The sequence below is a fragment of the Amphiura filiformis genome, chromosome 10 (genome assembly GCF_039555335.1).
Source record: "Amphiura filiformis chromosome 10, Afil_fr2py, whole genome shotgun sequence".
Lineage (NCBI taxonomy): Eukaryota > Metazoa > Echinodermata > Ophiuroidea > Amphilepidida > Amphiuridae > Amphiura > Amphiura filiformis.
The window spans coordinates 68,425,834-68,444,103 of record NC_092637.1 but is presented as its reverse complement, the minus strand read 5'-3'; the positions used below and the strand labels follow the sequence as shown (position 1 = coordinate 68,444,103).

General features: G+C 37.1%; 2 protein-coding genes across 2 annotated transcripts in view; both read right to left on the bottom strand.

The window, feature by feature from the left end:
* Positions 1-18,270, bottom strand: part of LOC140163210 (aqualysin-1-like) — a 121,370-nt gene that overhangs the window by 85,099 nt on the left and 18,001 nt on the right. The window lies entirely within an intron of this gene.
* LOC140163298 (aqualysin-1-like) overlaps positions 1-18,270 on the bottom strand; it is a 58,158-nt gene that overhangs the window by 22,325 nt on the left and 17,563 nt on the right. Inside the window, exons 5-6 of the mRNA XM_072186697.1 lie at positions 16,035-16,138; positions 4,337-4,484 (exon numbers count right to left, since the gene is read on the bottom strand). Of these exons, the coding sequence (XP_072042798.1) occupies positions 4,337-4,484; positions 16,035-16,138 (252 nt within the window). The remainder of the gene's footprint in view (positions 1-4,336; positions 4,485-16,034; positions 16,139-18,270) is intronic.

Genomic DNA, 18,270 nt, shown 5'->3' with positions numbered 1-18,270 from the left:
TATAGTATTACATCCAAAGCACACAAAAGAAGAACATGTGCAAATGTGGGCACAGGGTATCGTATTACATCCAAAGATACCCAATCCTTGTAAACGTGGGTGTCAGCACCAAAGGAACAACACTAGTACCTGTTTTAACACACCTGGAGGCAGCACCTGAATCAGTTGCAGCCTTTAAATGTAACTGCGATAAGACCATGTGTTCTACTATACGAAGTGCATTTGCAAAATGTGGTCATTTTTACTTTTTTACATATTTGCAAAGAGCATGTTTCGGGGATTAAAATGACACCTCAATGAACTTCATATGACAATCAGAAGCAAAGTTATGGCTTGTTATAGGTTGTCATGAATCAAAAGAAACCAAGAAAACCGCGTTCAAAGTTAGGGAAGCAAAATGACCATTTTTGAAATGAAAACCAGCATATTTCCGTAGTAACCAGTATGTTTCTTACATCCTAATTGCTTCAAATTTTACACAGACACGTTATGGGTATCATTACAATATTTTTTACAACAAGATTGAGACTGATATTTTATTGTTTTGCAGATTTAATGAGCTCTGTTGTATGTTTGTTTTATCTATTTTGGAATTTTTTTCATCAGATGGGCTTCAGAAAATGTTGATTATTTCATATTTCCACTTATTTCTTTAAAATAAAACTTTGTATGTGTTTAGAAGAAAACTTAAACATTTCAAATCTGCAAAAATCTTAACTTCGCCAAAATACGAGATTTTCATATATTTTCACCTCTAGCTCGAAATGAAGTTTGCCGAGTTTACGGCTCATTCGCCGCGTCCAGCCACAAATTAACAATTTGGAATCGTAGTGAACTCTGCAAATGTAATACATCCGAGGACAGTTGCAACACCAGTGCCGAGTCTGGAATTTTTTTCAGACAGTGAGAATGCGCACTTCTTTTAAGAAAATTTAGTTTCATTATTAGCATCATGCCTTACTGTACGACAAATTCATTTCCTTGTACATGATTTAAATTGCGGTAATTATGAGGAATATGTGTACACAGTAATGGAAACAAAGTCAGTTACGTACAACAAATATAAGTAATATGATATTTTTAATACGGCATTCATTTTGAAATTAAAGATGGCAGTCATGTTATGAAACCTTAAAATAATGTATAGCCTTTACAGCCCAATTTGGATATCTTGGTTTAAAAAACAATTAAATTTTATAAACTATAAAATCGCACAAAGTATGATTTTCACAGGCCAGGACATTAAGTAAATTACATTTAAAATGACAGCTATTTTGAAATTAAAGATAACAGCAAAAGGCATTATTTGCAATTTTAAAGACAGTAATTCTGGAACCTATGTCATAATTATGGGTATTGCCACGTGCAATTTTAGCCGTTTATGTTGCTCACAAGCCGAGATATAGGTGAAAGTATATATGTCGGCCATTTTGAAATTCAAGATGGTGGCCGAACCAAATTAGCTACAGTTAAGATAATGGTTTTTTGGAGTCCTTGGTATCACAAACATGGGTATTGCCACAATTTGTAACTTTCTATGTTGTTCACAAGCCGAGATAAAGTATATTTAACATGTCGGCCATTTTGAAATTCAAGATGGCGGCCAAACCAAATTAGCTACAGTTAAGTTATAGGTTTTTCTGGAATCCTTGTTATCACAAACATGGGTATTGCCACCATTTTTAGCCTGCTACGTCACTCTCAAGCTGAAATATAAGGCAAAATATAATGAAAATGGCGGCCATTTTTGAAATACAAACTGGCGGCCAAACGGCTGGTCGGAAAAAATGGGAACAACTTGATTTTGAGCTCCTTGGAGTACTATCTACCTAAAAAGGTAAAAAAATCTAAATGTGGCAAAGAAGCCAATTAATAACACAGGCAATCGTACCATGATGCAGTCATGTCTACAGTAGAATTCATCTCGACCTTTGCAGGACTTAACCCCATTAAAAGCTATTAAAAGCTATTAAACCAAGATAACACTCATTGAAACAGCTCAACTGATTAAATCGGATCTTCTCTGGCTGTGCACATGTGACTGTTTTCATGTGCGATATCGCAATAAAGTTTGTATTATAGCTTCAGTTGGGTAACCAATTATAAAGGAAACGAAAGGAAACAATGGTATGTGTACTTTTGTTCACGAAATGAGACAATGGCGTGCTTTTTGTAAACCAGCATTCTTGAAAATGAGCAACATAATGATTGTTGACTTAACACGGTTTGGAAATAATTTCTTCATATTTTTGGTGTTATCTGTCGTTTACATATCCTTCCTAAAACACAAAAGTACGACCCTCTCCAAACACCTAAATTAGCTAAAAATTTAGGACATGTTACAAAACTATATTGTCTAGAATTTTAGAAGAGTACTTTTAATATTGGCCGGTTATTTTTCACACAGCAACGTTAACTAGGCAATGTACTATTACCTATAACATTAACTAAAACACCAAAGTACGAATGTTTCCAAACATCTAAATTAGCTAAAAATTTAGGACATGTTAAAAACTATATTTTCTAGAACTTTAGAAGAGTACTTTTAATATTGGCCGGTTATTTTTCACACAGCGACGTTAACTAGTCATATCCCCATACTTTATCGTAGGGCTATTTGTAGAGGTCACGCGTCAATGGGAAAGAGCACTGTGTATTGTGTATAGGAAAACGGACAGTAACTGCAGTATGCTAAAAATATTTTCCTGATTTAGCTAAGTTGGAGTTTAAACAGTGTACTTCGGTTATATTTATAAATGCGCTTTTGTAAATACACACATGCGTTGCCATAACAGCTTGTAGGCAGTAAGTCTCGAAGTCTACATAGCGGGTGGTCTTCCTATACATTTAAATGGAAAGGCTGAACAACATGAGACTATTGTGCAACATCGATCTGCGCATCACTAGGACATTTAGTAGCCTCCGGCGATGACCGTGTACAAATGCGTTGCAAAAAACCCCCGATTGAAACCGTCAAATATTAGCGGAGATACAGCGCCGTGAAAGGTAAGGAATAATTTGGAAGTAAATCGCTACTTTTGATCAAAGAATTGAGGCATAGGGGGCCATAACCATTAAACCCCATGTGAAAAACGTGATTTTCACCATCTGTTTACCCTTACCAACATGAACTTCCGTGCCTACGCTTTGACGCCAATACATTTTTCTTGTCCAAGTAAAGTGATAAAAACCAATACATTCCGTGATCAACACACTTCAATTTATTATATAATGCATTGATAGACTTTATTAAATCATTAGTGACACAATATTATATTTCAAATATGTGGAAAACTATACAAACGATGATAACTATAATAATACATCTATGTATTTGACACCTTGATGCTTCGTCTATTAATTGATTATCTTCTCTGGTCGCTTGTTGGACCATTTTGTTTCAAATGTGTGGAAATTTGATAAATAAAATAAAAAGTTCAGAGGGAGGGATAACAGTGAAAGACACATACACGCCGCCGATCCTACATCGTTGGTTTGGCTGTTCCATTTACTTAACTTATACCTGCTGAGAATATTGCATGTTTGTTAAATGGAGTATTTTGAACAATTTTATTCCCTTTAGATAATTTATTATTGCTAATATAAATATGTAAACATTACGTTATTATTTATATCCTTCATTTTCTATTGGGTGTGTGAACCTGGGGGTCGGGTGGTCGTGGAGGGTGGTGCATTTTTTTCCTTACACCATGCTTGCACACAATTATATGAACTTCACTTCGCTGCAAAAGGATGCCTATCGAACCTAATACCCTCGAACATAGGCACCATGGCTACAGCTACGTGCTCTGTAGCCAGGCGCACCTATACGCCCTAACCCCAAACCAACCCTACATGTAGTCACCACAGCCCAAAAAATCATTGCACATCTGGGTATGTCGTGCCCATGAGTCACTTTCGTATTTATAAAAGCGCATTTATAAATATAACCGAAGTACCATGCGTCATAATTATTTAATGGCCGAATATGAACGAATGTTTGAGACCAAGTGATACGACATTGCCCTTACAAATTTTCACCTCCTTGAGTTTTCTATACCAGGAGTGGTTTGCATAAGAGGTGTATATTATCGTATGTTGGCTTGCAAATCTTCCGAACCGGGTAAAATTGTTTAGAGGCAATCTAAAAACAAGTCTGTACTTTAAGTCGGTCATGCTGTGGGTACATTATTTGGGTTATTTTGTTAAGCTAATTTTGCAAACAAGTTTTGGCTATCATGACCTTCAAAAAATTATTATTATTAAACAAAAATCCCATCGACCGACCCTACCCCTTGGAAGGGGCTAAGCCGTGTATAGGGATGAGAGTACATACCAGCAATAACATTAGTCCATGAACCAGAACCAAAACAGCTGAGCACACGAACACTTCTAAGCTGAGTACCGGATGCAACACCATAAATCGTTCCACTGGTAGTACCACCGCAGTGAGTTCCATGTCCGTTGCAATCCTCGCCTCCGTTCTGTAGTAAGTATGAAAGTACAAACGAGTCAGATCTTTAGTATATAGGGCAGAATCCTGATTAGGGCCAGATTTTCCACAATGCTTCTTTAGCACTAGAATACTCAAGCAACTAACTTGAAGCAAGAATTCTTGGGGTGTGACACTTTGTTATGTTGCCGTTCAAAGGGGCTAGCAAAAAGTAAATCTGAGCCTGTTGATCTTAAGCTGGACACACACGTGGCAATTTCAATTCCCAGGCCCATTATCTAGTAATGGAGAAACAATAACAAATCCTAAGATAATTGCTGATAAGTTCAATGAGTATTTTTCAAATATTGGACCCAAACTAGCACAAAGTATAAGCCATACTGGTAAAGATGTTTGTGATTATCTAAAAAATCCAAATAGTTCTACATGTTTCTTTAAACCAACCACTGAAGAAGAAATTCTGAAAATTATTGCAACTTTGGGTAGTAGAAAAAGTCCAGGTCACGATGGTATGGGATCCGATATTGTTAAAAGAGTTGCGAATGAAATTGCATATCCACTGCAAAGGATTTTAAATCTCTCTTTAAACACAGGTGTTGTGCCAGATGATTTAAAAATGGCAAAGGTAGTTCAATATATACAAAAAGACAACCCTGAAATGTTTGGTAACTACAGACCAGTTTCAGTGTTACCATGTTTTTCTAAATTGCTTGAACGGATAGTGTATAATAGATGTATTGATTTTTTAAATAAGTTCAATGTTTTGTATGATAAAGCAGTATGGCTTTAGAAGCAACCATTCCACATATATGGCAGTTTTGGATTTTGTATGTGACATTGAAAATGCAAGTAGTGAAAAGAAACACACAGCTGGTATTTTATGGACCTGTCAAAAGCATTTGACACCATAAATCATAATATTTTGATAAGCAAACTGGAACACTATGGTTTTAGAGGAGTAACATCTCAATGGTTTTCAAATTATCTTTCTGAGAGAAAACAATATGTGTCATACAATTCAGAAGTCTCATCTTATGAACCGATTTTATGTGGCGTTCCACAAGGATCAATATTGGGTCCTCTGCTTTTCATCATCTATATGAATTTATTTATTTATTTATTTCATTCTTATTTAACCTGGGTTAACCTTTCAATGCACTGGCATTGTTCTCCCAAGGTGCCCAGGTGGCACAAGGCCAACATAAAATACACAAGAAACAACATATAAAAATACAGATGGAACAATAATATACATAGTAAAAAACTAGCACACAGATTTAAAAAGGTAATCGGCAAAAAAGAGACTCCCAGACGCATGTAGGCCGCAGGACCCCAACCCCGACTAAGGCACTGGTAGGACCCCAGGCTGGTCAGGGACCAGGGAGACAACAACAGTAATTGATCCTCTCCCAGCCCCTAACCAGTCACAGTCCCCAACAGCACCCCATCCAAGGAGAAAGGTCCAGCGATCCACACGCGCCCAGGACACCACCCGGCTGTCCATCCATACCCGAACACCCATATATTGCCCTAAGAGAGACACAATAAAAATACACATTAAAATACACTGCTATAAAAGACAATATTGCACTAGTGCCGAAACTATGGGTAAGTCCATTCGTGTTAGCAGAAGGTCCATACTACCACCCAACGGGGATCCCGCTGCCGAGTCGGGGGTCCCTGGTCCCCGCCCGGTCGGGCAGACCGCCTGTGGCCCAGTAACCATCGCCCCAGGTAATCCACATTAGAAAACTAGGCCTCCAGGGCGAAAAGCGACAACGCCAAGACCGTCGGCCACCCGGGCAAGAACCGCAAACCCCCGTAACAAACACCGACACCCCAGCAGACTGCAGCAAGGGCCTTAGGTCAACACAAATGGGCACACCCATAGTAAGGCCATATATAAGAGGGATGCATGATGAAGAACAGCTGAAAATTACATAATCACATAATTAATTAAGTCAGATTTTTCATTGCACCTTTAAAACGTTTTGTAGTGAGAGGAACCGGGGATTTACAAGTGATGTTGAGTTTGTTCCAGGACACTGATTCTCTGTATCTGAATGACATCGCTCACACATCTGAATTACTATCATTTATTTTATTCGCTGATGATACCACTGTTTTCTACTCACATGAAAATAATAATGAACTCTGTAATGTAATTAATAATGAGCTGTGGGAGGTAATTAACTGGTTCAAAGCTAACAAACTTTCACTCAATGCAAAAAAGACAAATCTTGTGTTTTTAGGTACTGTGTCCAAAACCAAGGAAATCAATGACAATAATATTGTAATATCTTTAGATGGTTGTAAACTGGCTCGTGTTAAAGAAGCACAATTCCTGGGTCTAACTATTGATGAAAATCTTTCTTGGAAGAAACAGATTGTTAATATTTGTAATGTGTCTTCTAGAAATATTGGCGTTTTGAACAAGGTGAAGCATTATTTACCCGAACAAACTTTATATAATCTTTACTGTTCACTAGTTGTACCCTATTTTAATTACGGTGTTTTACTTTGGGGAAATACAAACAAGGCATATCTTAACAAATTATTTAAGGTTAAACAAAATCTGTTATGGCTTTGTCAGCTCAAAAAATATATTATCATCTTACACGTAAGAAAACATGCATACCAATGATGTGAAATAAAAAAAATTTTTAAAAAGTGTAAAAATGACCATTTTAGCTTATTTTGTCACCTTCAGTCAGCTCCTATTGTTAAATTTGTTTACCGATGCTTGGTAACATATTTGATTGACAGGCAATAGCTTGTCACCTGTCATGCGCAACACAATTATCTCTATAAAACATACTATAAAGATGTCAGCCTCATGCAATTATACTGATCATCAGTTGCAAGCTCGACCCAAGACGCACTCGGCCTAAAAGACACTGCCCTATTGTAATGTAGCCAGAAAAAACCCGACCGGCCCGGTCAATATTTTTTGAGGCCTGTGATTGGTTGGGTGGAAGTGGGGTACCCAGGGGGAGTCGGTGGGGAACATCCCCGGGCCTTAAAATGACTAAAAATGAGATAAAAAATTTACAAATTGGGATAAAAATTTGTCTTTTCGGCCTGTCCCTCACACTAAAATCCTGGTCAATAACGGGCTGTGCTGGAGTTTGATGAACAGAATCGTTTCGGGTAGGCCTAGCTATTACATTCATGTTTTATATAGCACGAACGGCCGACCCCGGGCGGCCGACGGGCTTGCGTTTCAAGATGTATTTGTTTGTAGGGCTCTGTTTAGTTAGTTCGTTTGGGTGGGTGTTTCATGTTTATTTTGTTTGTTTTAGCAGAGAAAATGGGGACATCTAAAGGCTGTGCAATATTTTATGAGCCCTGGGGGAGGGTAAAATTAGGGGTGGGGGACAAGAAATTTTTGGTGAGCCGAAAGGGGATAGGAAGCAATTTTTGGCAGGCCGAGAGGAGGGGCAAGTGATTTTTGGCACACATTCTTGGGGCTTTTTGGAACACATTCTTGGGGCGCCTTTTAAATAAAAACACTCTAAAAATGCTTAGGAAAACCGTACGGAAAAGCTTTTTTAAAAATATGCAAAATTATTTTCCTTCACGCTGCGCTCGCAACATGTATAAAGACCATTTAAAGTTTGTAAATTGACATCCCAAAAATTTGGCATGTGCAAGGGGGGGCAACGATTTTTTGGCGGGCCGAGAGGGGCGGGGGTGGCAAGCGATTTTTGGTCTCATTTTCCCAACAAATTACTCTTATCATACAGTGTATTCTGCATGTACATTAGTACCCCCCTCCCCCCGTGTGGGCCCCTCCCACGTACCCGAAGAGGAGAAGGGGTCAAATAGTTGATGAATTATTGTTTTTATATTGCGCATTATATATTCAAATTTCCGGATCTGAGAAAATCTCGAATTTTAAAATGAAAATTCCTTAGAACTACGACTGGATGACTCGGCTAGATAATGGTACTCATTTAACATGCATCGTGGCCAAATCAAAGTTTTATATTATTGAGAACACCTTTTCATGCCAAAAATTGATGAATTTTTGTCCATTATCGAACCAGCATGCCACTGATTGCTGTCGGGTTTTGCGTTCAAAAACTCATCTCTTTTTCCTCAACGAATATTACCCTAGTAAGAAGTATGCAATGTGTATTAATGAACGATGACGTTTGAGATGATGCTGCATGGACTGATGCCGTATAGGATCAAGTCATGTTTCAGTACGACAGCAACTTAGCTCACTTCCGGTAATTTTTACCGGCGTGACCTCTGCTGTTACGTAACGCAATATTGAAAATCAGGTGGCAAATACGGTTTTTCAGAAAACATCAAAAAAATGGAATACACGAGTCGTTTCTCCCTTCATTTCCATATTGAGCCCATAGATAAGATATGAAACATGAGTATAAGGCAAAGAATAACGTGTAAAAGTTGAATTATTGTGGAGAAAATGAATGCTTTTGGTGCGCGAAGTAGCCTAAAAAATGAGAGAAAATGCATGTCACGATCACTAAAATGGTTATATCTACAGCTTTGAGGAAACGCCGGTCTAATGCTTTTCTGTTGTGATAAACATTAATTAATCACAGCTTGTATTAAAATTTCAGCGAAAATGAGCGGTGGAACAACCTAGTCGTAGGTTGAAAAGTTGCGTTCTTTGATTCCTCGTGTCGTGAGCGCACGTTGCATGATGCAGTCATGTCTACAGTAGAATTCATCTCGACCTTTGCAGGACTTAACCCCATTAAAAGCTATTAAAAGCTATTAAACCAAGATAACACTCATTGAAACAGCTCAACTGATTAAATCGGATCTTCTCTGGCTGTGCACATGTGACTGTTTTCATGTGCGATATCGCAATAAGGTTTGTATTATAGCTTCAGTTGGGTAACCGATTATAAAGGAAACAATGGTATGTGTACTTTTGTTCACGAAATGAGACAATGGCGTGCTTTTTGTAAACCAGCATTCTTGAAAATGAGCAACATAATGATTGTTGACTTAACACGGTTTGGAAATAATTTCTTCATATTTTTGGTGTTATCTGTCGTTTACATATCCTTCCTAAAACACAAAAGTACGACCCTCTCCAAAAACCTAAATTAGCTAAAAATTTAGGACATGTTACAAAACTATATTGTCTAGAATTTTAGAAGAGTACTTTTAATATTGGCCGGTTATTTTTCACACAGCAACGTTAACTAGGCAATGTACTATTACCTATAACATTAACTAAAACACCAAAGTACGAATGTTTCCAAACATCTAAATTAGCTAAAAATTTAGGACATGTTAAAAAACTATATTTTCTAGAACTTTAGAAGAGTACTTTTAATATTGGTCGGTTATTTTTCACACAGCGACGTTAACTAGTCATATCCCCATACTTTATCGTAGGGCTATTTGTAGAGGTCACGCGTCAATGGGAAAGAGCACTGTGTATTGTGTGTAGGTGTATAGAAAAACGGACAGTAACTGCAGTATGGCAAGTGTCACGATGCTTCACGAAATGGATGCCAGACGGCGCTGTCTATTATATACATGTTATATTGATTAATATAGCAATTAAAAACGTCTATTGTTATATATTTAATAAATGCAAAATACTCTATTGTGTAACACAATATTGTAGTCGTCAAAGAAGGTAGTATCATCTCATTTAACTGAAGTACAAGCAGTTTTGAAAAGATTGTTGTTGAGTGAGATCCTTGAACACGTTGAACGAGAAATAACATAGCAAAAGAATACCCTTCGCCCGACCAAGTTGCGATGGCTTAGTGGACAGAGCGAAGGTATGCAGTGCGGAAGGTTGAGAGTTCGATTCCCATGTTATCTTATCGATTATGTGGAATTTTCCAGTTCGTTTTTCTTTTCTTTTTTCCTCTCCCTTTTGTCTTTAATAATATAGGCCTAATGAATGTCAGCTTGAAGGCCCGCTTCTTTCATGATTTATTTCTTGTTCATGTTTAAGCCTAATCCTACATTCGAGTTCATTTTTTTTTTAATGCATGTAAGTTCAGTAGCTTTCAATATGAAATAATCAAATAAAGCATGTCAAACTTAAGTAATTTTTAAAAGTTCAAGAATATATATAGGCCTATCAAATAAAGGAACGTCAACACAGATTTTCACGATTTTTAATTTGACTAGACCCCTCCCCTATCGGCAACATATTTTATGAGCTTTTATGCATACATATTAAATCATGAGATACACGAATTTCAAACCTAATATTTTGGCATATTTGTAATTTTTACACAATGTCCAACTTACACCTCGGATTACACCTAATTGGAATCAGCCAAGTTCGTTATCTAGATAGAGCAACTATAACTTTGATGTCTTATTAAGATTAATCCCCCATAGAACACCACATTTAAGCGGTCAAGATATTAAGTGTTTTCTTTCATTTTTATCTCCGAGGCTACTTCTGCTTCAAATGTAACGTGAAAACCTTCCTGACAGTTATTTACTAATATTATAAATATTGTTATAATTTTTGGAATAACAAAACTTCAAATTTGCCCGAAATCGTTTATTATGGCTTTAATAAAAATATGAAAACTAGGATTTAAAAATATGAGTTAAAATCAAATCAAAAATCAAAGAGAGGTGCTTGCGGGGTTCGAACCAAGATCGAACTTCCAAATACACGTATTTACCACTAAGCCATACCATGATACCAGAGGTAGGATTAATTCGGTGACAATAATAGCAATGTTATTCCCAATCAGTGGCTCACTCGTGCATTCCATTTCTGAAATGAATTAACACCGTCCAAATAATGTAACACAAACCTTTATGCTGACTTTTAAAATTGTTTGAACGATGGGAGTATTATTTTCAAGTTAAATAACCAACAATGGACAATTGACAATGAAAGTTTCTTTGCAGGAAAAACATCGGCCGTACAATATATGGCGTGACAGTAGTCACGCACAAAGATAAACATTTCAACATGTTCAATATACGACTGACAATATAGGCCTACGCCAACCAAAATTCACGAAATTTTCAGGCAAGCTAACTTAAGTTATTCTATAACATGACACCCATTTTTGATTTCGGCGCTTTTTCTTGCTTGATGATATGAACATTTTTGTGTTCGTGACATGCAATTTTTCTCATTTTCCGAGCTACTTTGGACATGTTCAAGCTTCTTTTTTTCCATTTAATTCAACTTTTACACGTTATTTGTTGCTTTACACAAATGTTTGATGTCTTATCTGTGGTCAGGGTACATGAATGGAGCAATATACGACCCGTGTCTTCCATTTCTGGAGCTATTTTGATAAAAAGCGTTTGCCGGCTAAAATTTCAACATTGTGTTACGTAACCCGTGTTCACCAACCCGTATAAATTTTCTGTCGAACAAAAGAGGTCACGAAGTTGCTGTCGTACTGTTTAAGTCAACTTGGGTCAAAGGTTTGATGTGGACCTTTTAGCTGTATCATTTCCCCGATCATTTCGCTTTGTGTGGCCGTCGGGGTGGACTTGTGGTGGGGTGGGGGAGGTTGGGTGGAGATGAGTGAGTGTGTGTATGTATTTCCCTTGGGATATAGGCCTACTATTCAAGTCCCAATTTGTAGCGACACTCTGTATGTTTAACATATACCGAATTTTACAAATTACTCTTATACACCAGGCACAAAAAGAAACTCGTCAGTTATATTCATCCTTGCTGTTCAATAACGTGATAATTTTGGATTATTCTGAAATATACATTTTGTTAATTGGACCTTGCTTTCTCATTTGACACCCTGTTCGTGAAAAACGAACAAGAATTGACCAAGATATGCGCCTCCAAAGCCTCAAACCGCAAAATCAAAAGTTGCATTTTCAACGATTTTCAATGGGAACGCATCGTTGTTTTGCCAACAAGCACCACGGGCCAATCAATAAAGCACACAGTGTAACAGGCACAATTGAAACGTTAAAATTGCAACTTTTCATTTTGGGGTTTGAGAGTTTGGAGGTGCATATCTTGGTCAATTCTTGCTCAATGTTCACAAACAGGGTGTCAAATGAGAAAGAAAATTCAATTAACAAAATGTATATTTCAGAATAATCCAAAATTATCAAGTTATTGAACAGCAAGGATGAATATAACTGACGAGTTTCTTTTTGTGCCTGGTGTATATCACAATGTATTCTTCATGCATTAGTACCGCATGTGGGCCCCTCCCACATCCCGACGGGGGAGGGGGGGGGGGCAATTTGATGAATCATTGTTTTTATATTGCGCATTATAGGCCTATCCCAGCAAACACAAAAACGTTTTAAATAAGTTATATTTTGGCTTTTGGTTTAGGTAAAAACGTTTTAATAACATTAAAATGTCGGGTTATACAAAGGTCATGATAACGTTTTAAAACGTTTTGTATGAAAACACACTACAACAATATTTTTAAATGTTTTCAAAAAATGTTATTGTAAATTATTTTTGCAAACATTTTTGTCAAATATTGTGTCAATACTTACATAACATTATGTTAAAATATTTGAACCCAGCAAACACAGAAATTACACGACCACAGAATTAGAGGCCTTGGCAGTTGTGGAAGGAGTCAAAAAATATGCCCCATATCTACAACATGGTGTAAAATTTACGGTAGTCACAGATCATTGTGCTCTGAAATGGCTTTTCAGCAAGAAACAAACAATTGGTCATTTAGCTAGGTGGGCAATTAAACTTCAAGCATATACATTTGATGTAGTACATGTCAGGGGACGCAGCAATGGTAACGCTGATGCACTTAGTAGGTTAAACTATGACTCTCTAAACGCTTGAGTCGATTGTAACCATTGTAAGTCTGACATGATGCACTCATGTCTACAGTAGAATTCACCACGACCTTTGCAGGACTTTAACCCCATTAAAAGCTATTAAACCAAGATAACACTCATTGAAAACAGCTCAACTGATTAAATCAGATCTTCTCTGGTTGTACACATGTGTCTGTTTTTATCTGTGCGGTATCGCAATGACTGGTATTATAGTTTCAGTTGGGTAACCGATTATAAAGGAAACGAAAGGTAACAATGGTATGTGGACCTTTGTTCACGAAATGAGACAAAACTCTGCTTATTGTTAACCAGCGTTCTTGAAAATGAGCAACATAATGATTGTTGACTTAACACGGTTTGGAAATAATTTCTTCATATTACATATTACATACGTTTACATATCCTTCCTAAAACACAAAAGTACGAACACTTCCAAACACCTAAATTAGCTAAAAATTTAGGACATGTTACAAAACTATATTTTCTAGAATTTCATAGAATACTTTAAATGTAGCCTATACCGTTTTTTTTTTGTAGCATCCTTCAGAATTCGAGCGGTCCGTTACCAATATTTTCGGTCAAATCTCCATTCAATTAACACGGGGAGTTGGCTAGCTCATGCCTTGCCCTCACTCATATTTTACAAAAGTGCGACTATTTCTGAACATCTAACCTAGCTGTAATTTTAGGTCATATTAGAGAAATATATTTGCTAGGAGTTTGGAGAATACTTTAAATATTGGCCGGTTATTTTTTACACAAAGGCAAATGCATATATACTTCTAACATACACTATTTGTAAAGGTCGCGCGTCAATGGTGAGAGCACTGTGTATTGTGTATAGGAAAAACGGACAGTAACTGCAGTATGATTCACAAAATTCTGAAGAATTAAACAATGCATGGATAGGTTAAGACCTAGACAAGATTTCGAAGGACGTCTTGTCTGAGCTGCCTGATGACAATGTAGCTAGTGATGTTAGAAGTGACACAAAACCTGAAGTAAATGTTGTCAAAATTATACGTTATCAATATGGTAAACGTGTTGGGAATGACATAAAGGTGGAAAACAGAGATGTACCGACCCTTCCAGCTGAAATCAAAGTATTGAAAACTTTATGTGCACTCACCACTCACTCCTACTTCGTCCGCTATTTTGTTCAAAGCGATTGTTCGCTTTTTCTTGTCATGGTAAGCTTGATGCGCCACGTGCACAGAACTTCGTGGTCCTCATACTTGTCCAGAAATTTTTGGGCCATATAGGTGTTGCTTTGGCCATGTTTAAGAATTTATTTGACTAGGCTAAACCCCGGGCTAAACAGCAACAACAGCATAGGCCTACAGTTGTATTATACAATGTAGCATGCCGTGTGCACATATTACAATGTTAGTGAATCAAGTTAGTCCCTTCATTTCCCAAATGAATGCAGCGACCAGCTGGTGTTCCCTCAGCTGATTGGCTCGAGGAGGTTAGATCATGTTAGATTGCATGCAACAACCTTGAAAGTAAAGCATGTCTCTACTTGGTGCATGTTGCTCGGGGGATTAATTTCACCTTGCAAATCCAAAATACACGGCGCAATCTTGTTGCAAGGTGTGCAGACTGAGGTGGTCTGCAACAGGCAATTGCTTGGGAAATTGCCTCCTGTATGTCCAGCTTTAGCACATACCCTATAGGGTTTGTGATCTTAGTATAGCTTTTTGGTGTAAACACTTTTCATCCATCTTCTATCGAACCGTATAGAGGTTGAATATTTATTACAGGCATTTGAATGGTATTGCATAAATATGGGTGGGAGTGGTTTTGACCTTGTTTTGGCCCGGTTGAGCCCAAAATGTAACCTTCGACCTTTTTGGCTTTTTAGACGAGAAGCGTAAAGTCGCAGATATGTCAAACCAAACCTTTTAGAATAGTGACTACGGTAGAGGAATACCTGGTGTAATCTCGGACGCAGACTGCATGTGGCTCAATCGCAAACATTATGTAAGGTCGAAGTTGACAGAAACTGGCTAAGGATACTAACTTTGGTGTGGTTTAAACAAGATCAAATTTGAATTTGACCCCTGTATGACCTTTAACTCTTTTCTGAGCAGGGTGGATTTTGCCACTGAAGTTTATGATATTAAAACCTTAAAGCCACGCAATTTCACCTTGAGCACATGGGGTTTTTTTTTAGGTCCTGGTTTTACCCAACGATACTTAATACGCCCTACGTAGGACTGCAACTGTTCATTTAGACTATCACTTCCATTATAATAATTATGCTTTATAAACACCAATAATGGGTGATTTCCTCACATGGACGCCCTCGTTCTTTTCAAATTTCAGCTTTTTGCACTATTGTTATGCCCACCGAAGACCCCGGCTTTATTCGCTGATTCCCCCAATGATAGAGCTTCACATTTTAAGCGGCGAACTTGTTTTGTTTTTATTTACCTCATTATTTCGGCTTAAAATTAGCAGAAACCCTCCTTGACAGTTGTTACTAATAATTACGTAATATTTTGGCAAAGAATAACACAATGAAAATTTGACCGTAATCTACGGTGTCCGATCGACGCCAAAAAAATTAATAAAATAAAATAAATAATAAAAAAAATAGAAAAAAAATTATATTTTTTTTGTTTTAATTATTTTTTTATTTTTACTTAAGTATTTCCCCCCAAAAAAATTTATAGAAATTTTTTTTTTTTTTTTGATTTTTGATTTATTTATTTTTTGGCGTCGATGGGACAGCGTAGAAATCATATATTTAATCACAAAACTCGCGCGGGAATTTGCTCGCTGTTTGACTGTCAATACTTACACTTGGTTGATAATCCCAGTGGTAAGCTGCACGACCGCCGAAGTCCTCATGGCTATGACGAAGACCAGTATCAATGATGTATACAGTTACTCCGGCTCCGTCACCTATTTGGACGCTATGAAAGAAACAATGTACGTTGGAATTAGTATAATTGTAGCTTGAGAGTTTGAACAGCAACGGCATTGTACACTTGTCCAAACTAAAGACTTCACAAGAACGTAACGCAGCCGTTACATATACGTCTACCGCCATGATAGCTTCAAAACTTTTAATCGTTTTCACAATATTTTAACATAATTATAGAGGTGGTTTATGTACGCATATTTTGATACCCCAGTCACACAATTTCGTTCAATATTAAGGCCCGGTCACACTATGACGGACGATAACCAACGAAAGGTGACGAACGTGAAAATCACAAAATGTTGACGGCAAAGCGACGACAAAAAGAGGACATACAAGATTCGCTGACGAGTGGGAACGACCTTCAGCGACAACACGACGGCAAGGGACGAAAGGCTGATGCAGGAAACGGAGACTATCGACCAAAACCGGACGTTGTCTGGGCGGCGAGTGACGATGTCTCGACGGAGCATGACAATAAGCAACGAGGTCAGACGGCTGGCAGCGGATTTGCTTGCGGCAAGGAAAGGCAGCTGACGGTGGATCGCGGCGGTGATGATACGGACACGGTGGCGAAGTGGTACATGGTCTACCTCGCAATCGGAGTGTTGCGAGTACGAGCCCCGGCGGTGCCATCGTGTTGTGCACTTGGGCAAGGCGCTTTACCTCACTTGCCTCTCTCTACCCAGGGGTGAAATGGGTAGCTGTTAGGAATATTGTCCATTAAGCGCCGCCCAAAGGTATGAACATGCCTTAGGCATTGTATGGCAGCTGACATGTTCTAATGACAGCGGAATAAATGTAAAGCGCTTTGATACATGTGAAAGGTGCTGTATAAATATGAACATTTATTTATTATATTTTATGACGTGACTCGGCGGCCGACATCAAAGCATGCGGGTTGTATACTCCATTTTGGTGTTCCCACTCTTCACAACGTTCTGGTCATCCACTCAAAAATATCAATAATAATCAAAAAATTAATATTAACATCAACAATAATCAAAAATATTAAAATCAATATCAATAACAATCCAAACTATTAATATCTATATCAATAATAAACAAAAATACTAACATCAATATCAATAATAATCAAAAATATTACACATATCAATAATAATTCTTAAAAATTATCATTAATAGATCCTGTGTCATATACTGGGGTACCCTAAAAGGTGGTTTTGTTACATTTTGATGTGCAGCTTGGATTTCAAAACACTGTCTCATGAGTATTCCTTCACTTAGAAGATTCAATCAGGTCTTAAATTGAGGCTAATTTATTCTACATTATTCATGTTTTTAACCTGTTTTAAAATATTTTTTAATATTTTCTTATGACGTTTGGCATGAAATGTGCCAAGGGTGGTTGAGGATTAGGAGGAGGAGGATTAGGAGGAGGGATTCGTATCGTAAATTTGATCTAAAATGAACTCCCAGACATCTATACCAAGTAAATAAATACAGAAGGTCATTTAGAAGACTAATACTTGCTCCGAATGATTGTAAATGTGGAAAAAAGAGGTGGGCTTAAATCCCACCTACTATGTGATTGTTTTTGCCCGCACTCTCTCATTTTTTAACCGATTTCCATAAAAACGGTGTCAAAATGCTCAGGAGGATAAAGCACTTCAAATGAGATGTGTAGGTAAAACGTCTGAAACATTTCATTTTTTTACTATGTAACACAAAGGTACCCCCAAGTTCTGACACAGGACCAATAATCAAAAATAGTAAAATCAATATCAATAATAATCAAAACTATTCTTATCAATAACAATCAAAAATATTAACATAAATATCAATTATTATAATCAAAGATATTAATATCAAAAATATTACACATATCAATAATAATCAAATATTAATACCAGTATCAATAATAATCAAAAATATTAACATCAATATCAATAATAATAATATATCAATATCAATAATAATCAAAAATATTATATTTTTGATTATTATTGATTTTTCCTTCTATATGAACTTCAAAATTGCATCGTGCCGGACAGTCTATTGAAATCGAACTGACGTCAAAAAATGTGAAAAATCGCACAAAAAGTTTAAAATCGTGGACCATCGTTTAAAAATCGTAACCCATCGCAGACCA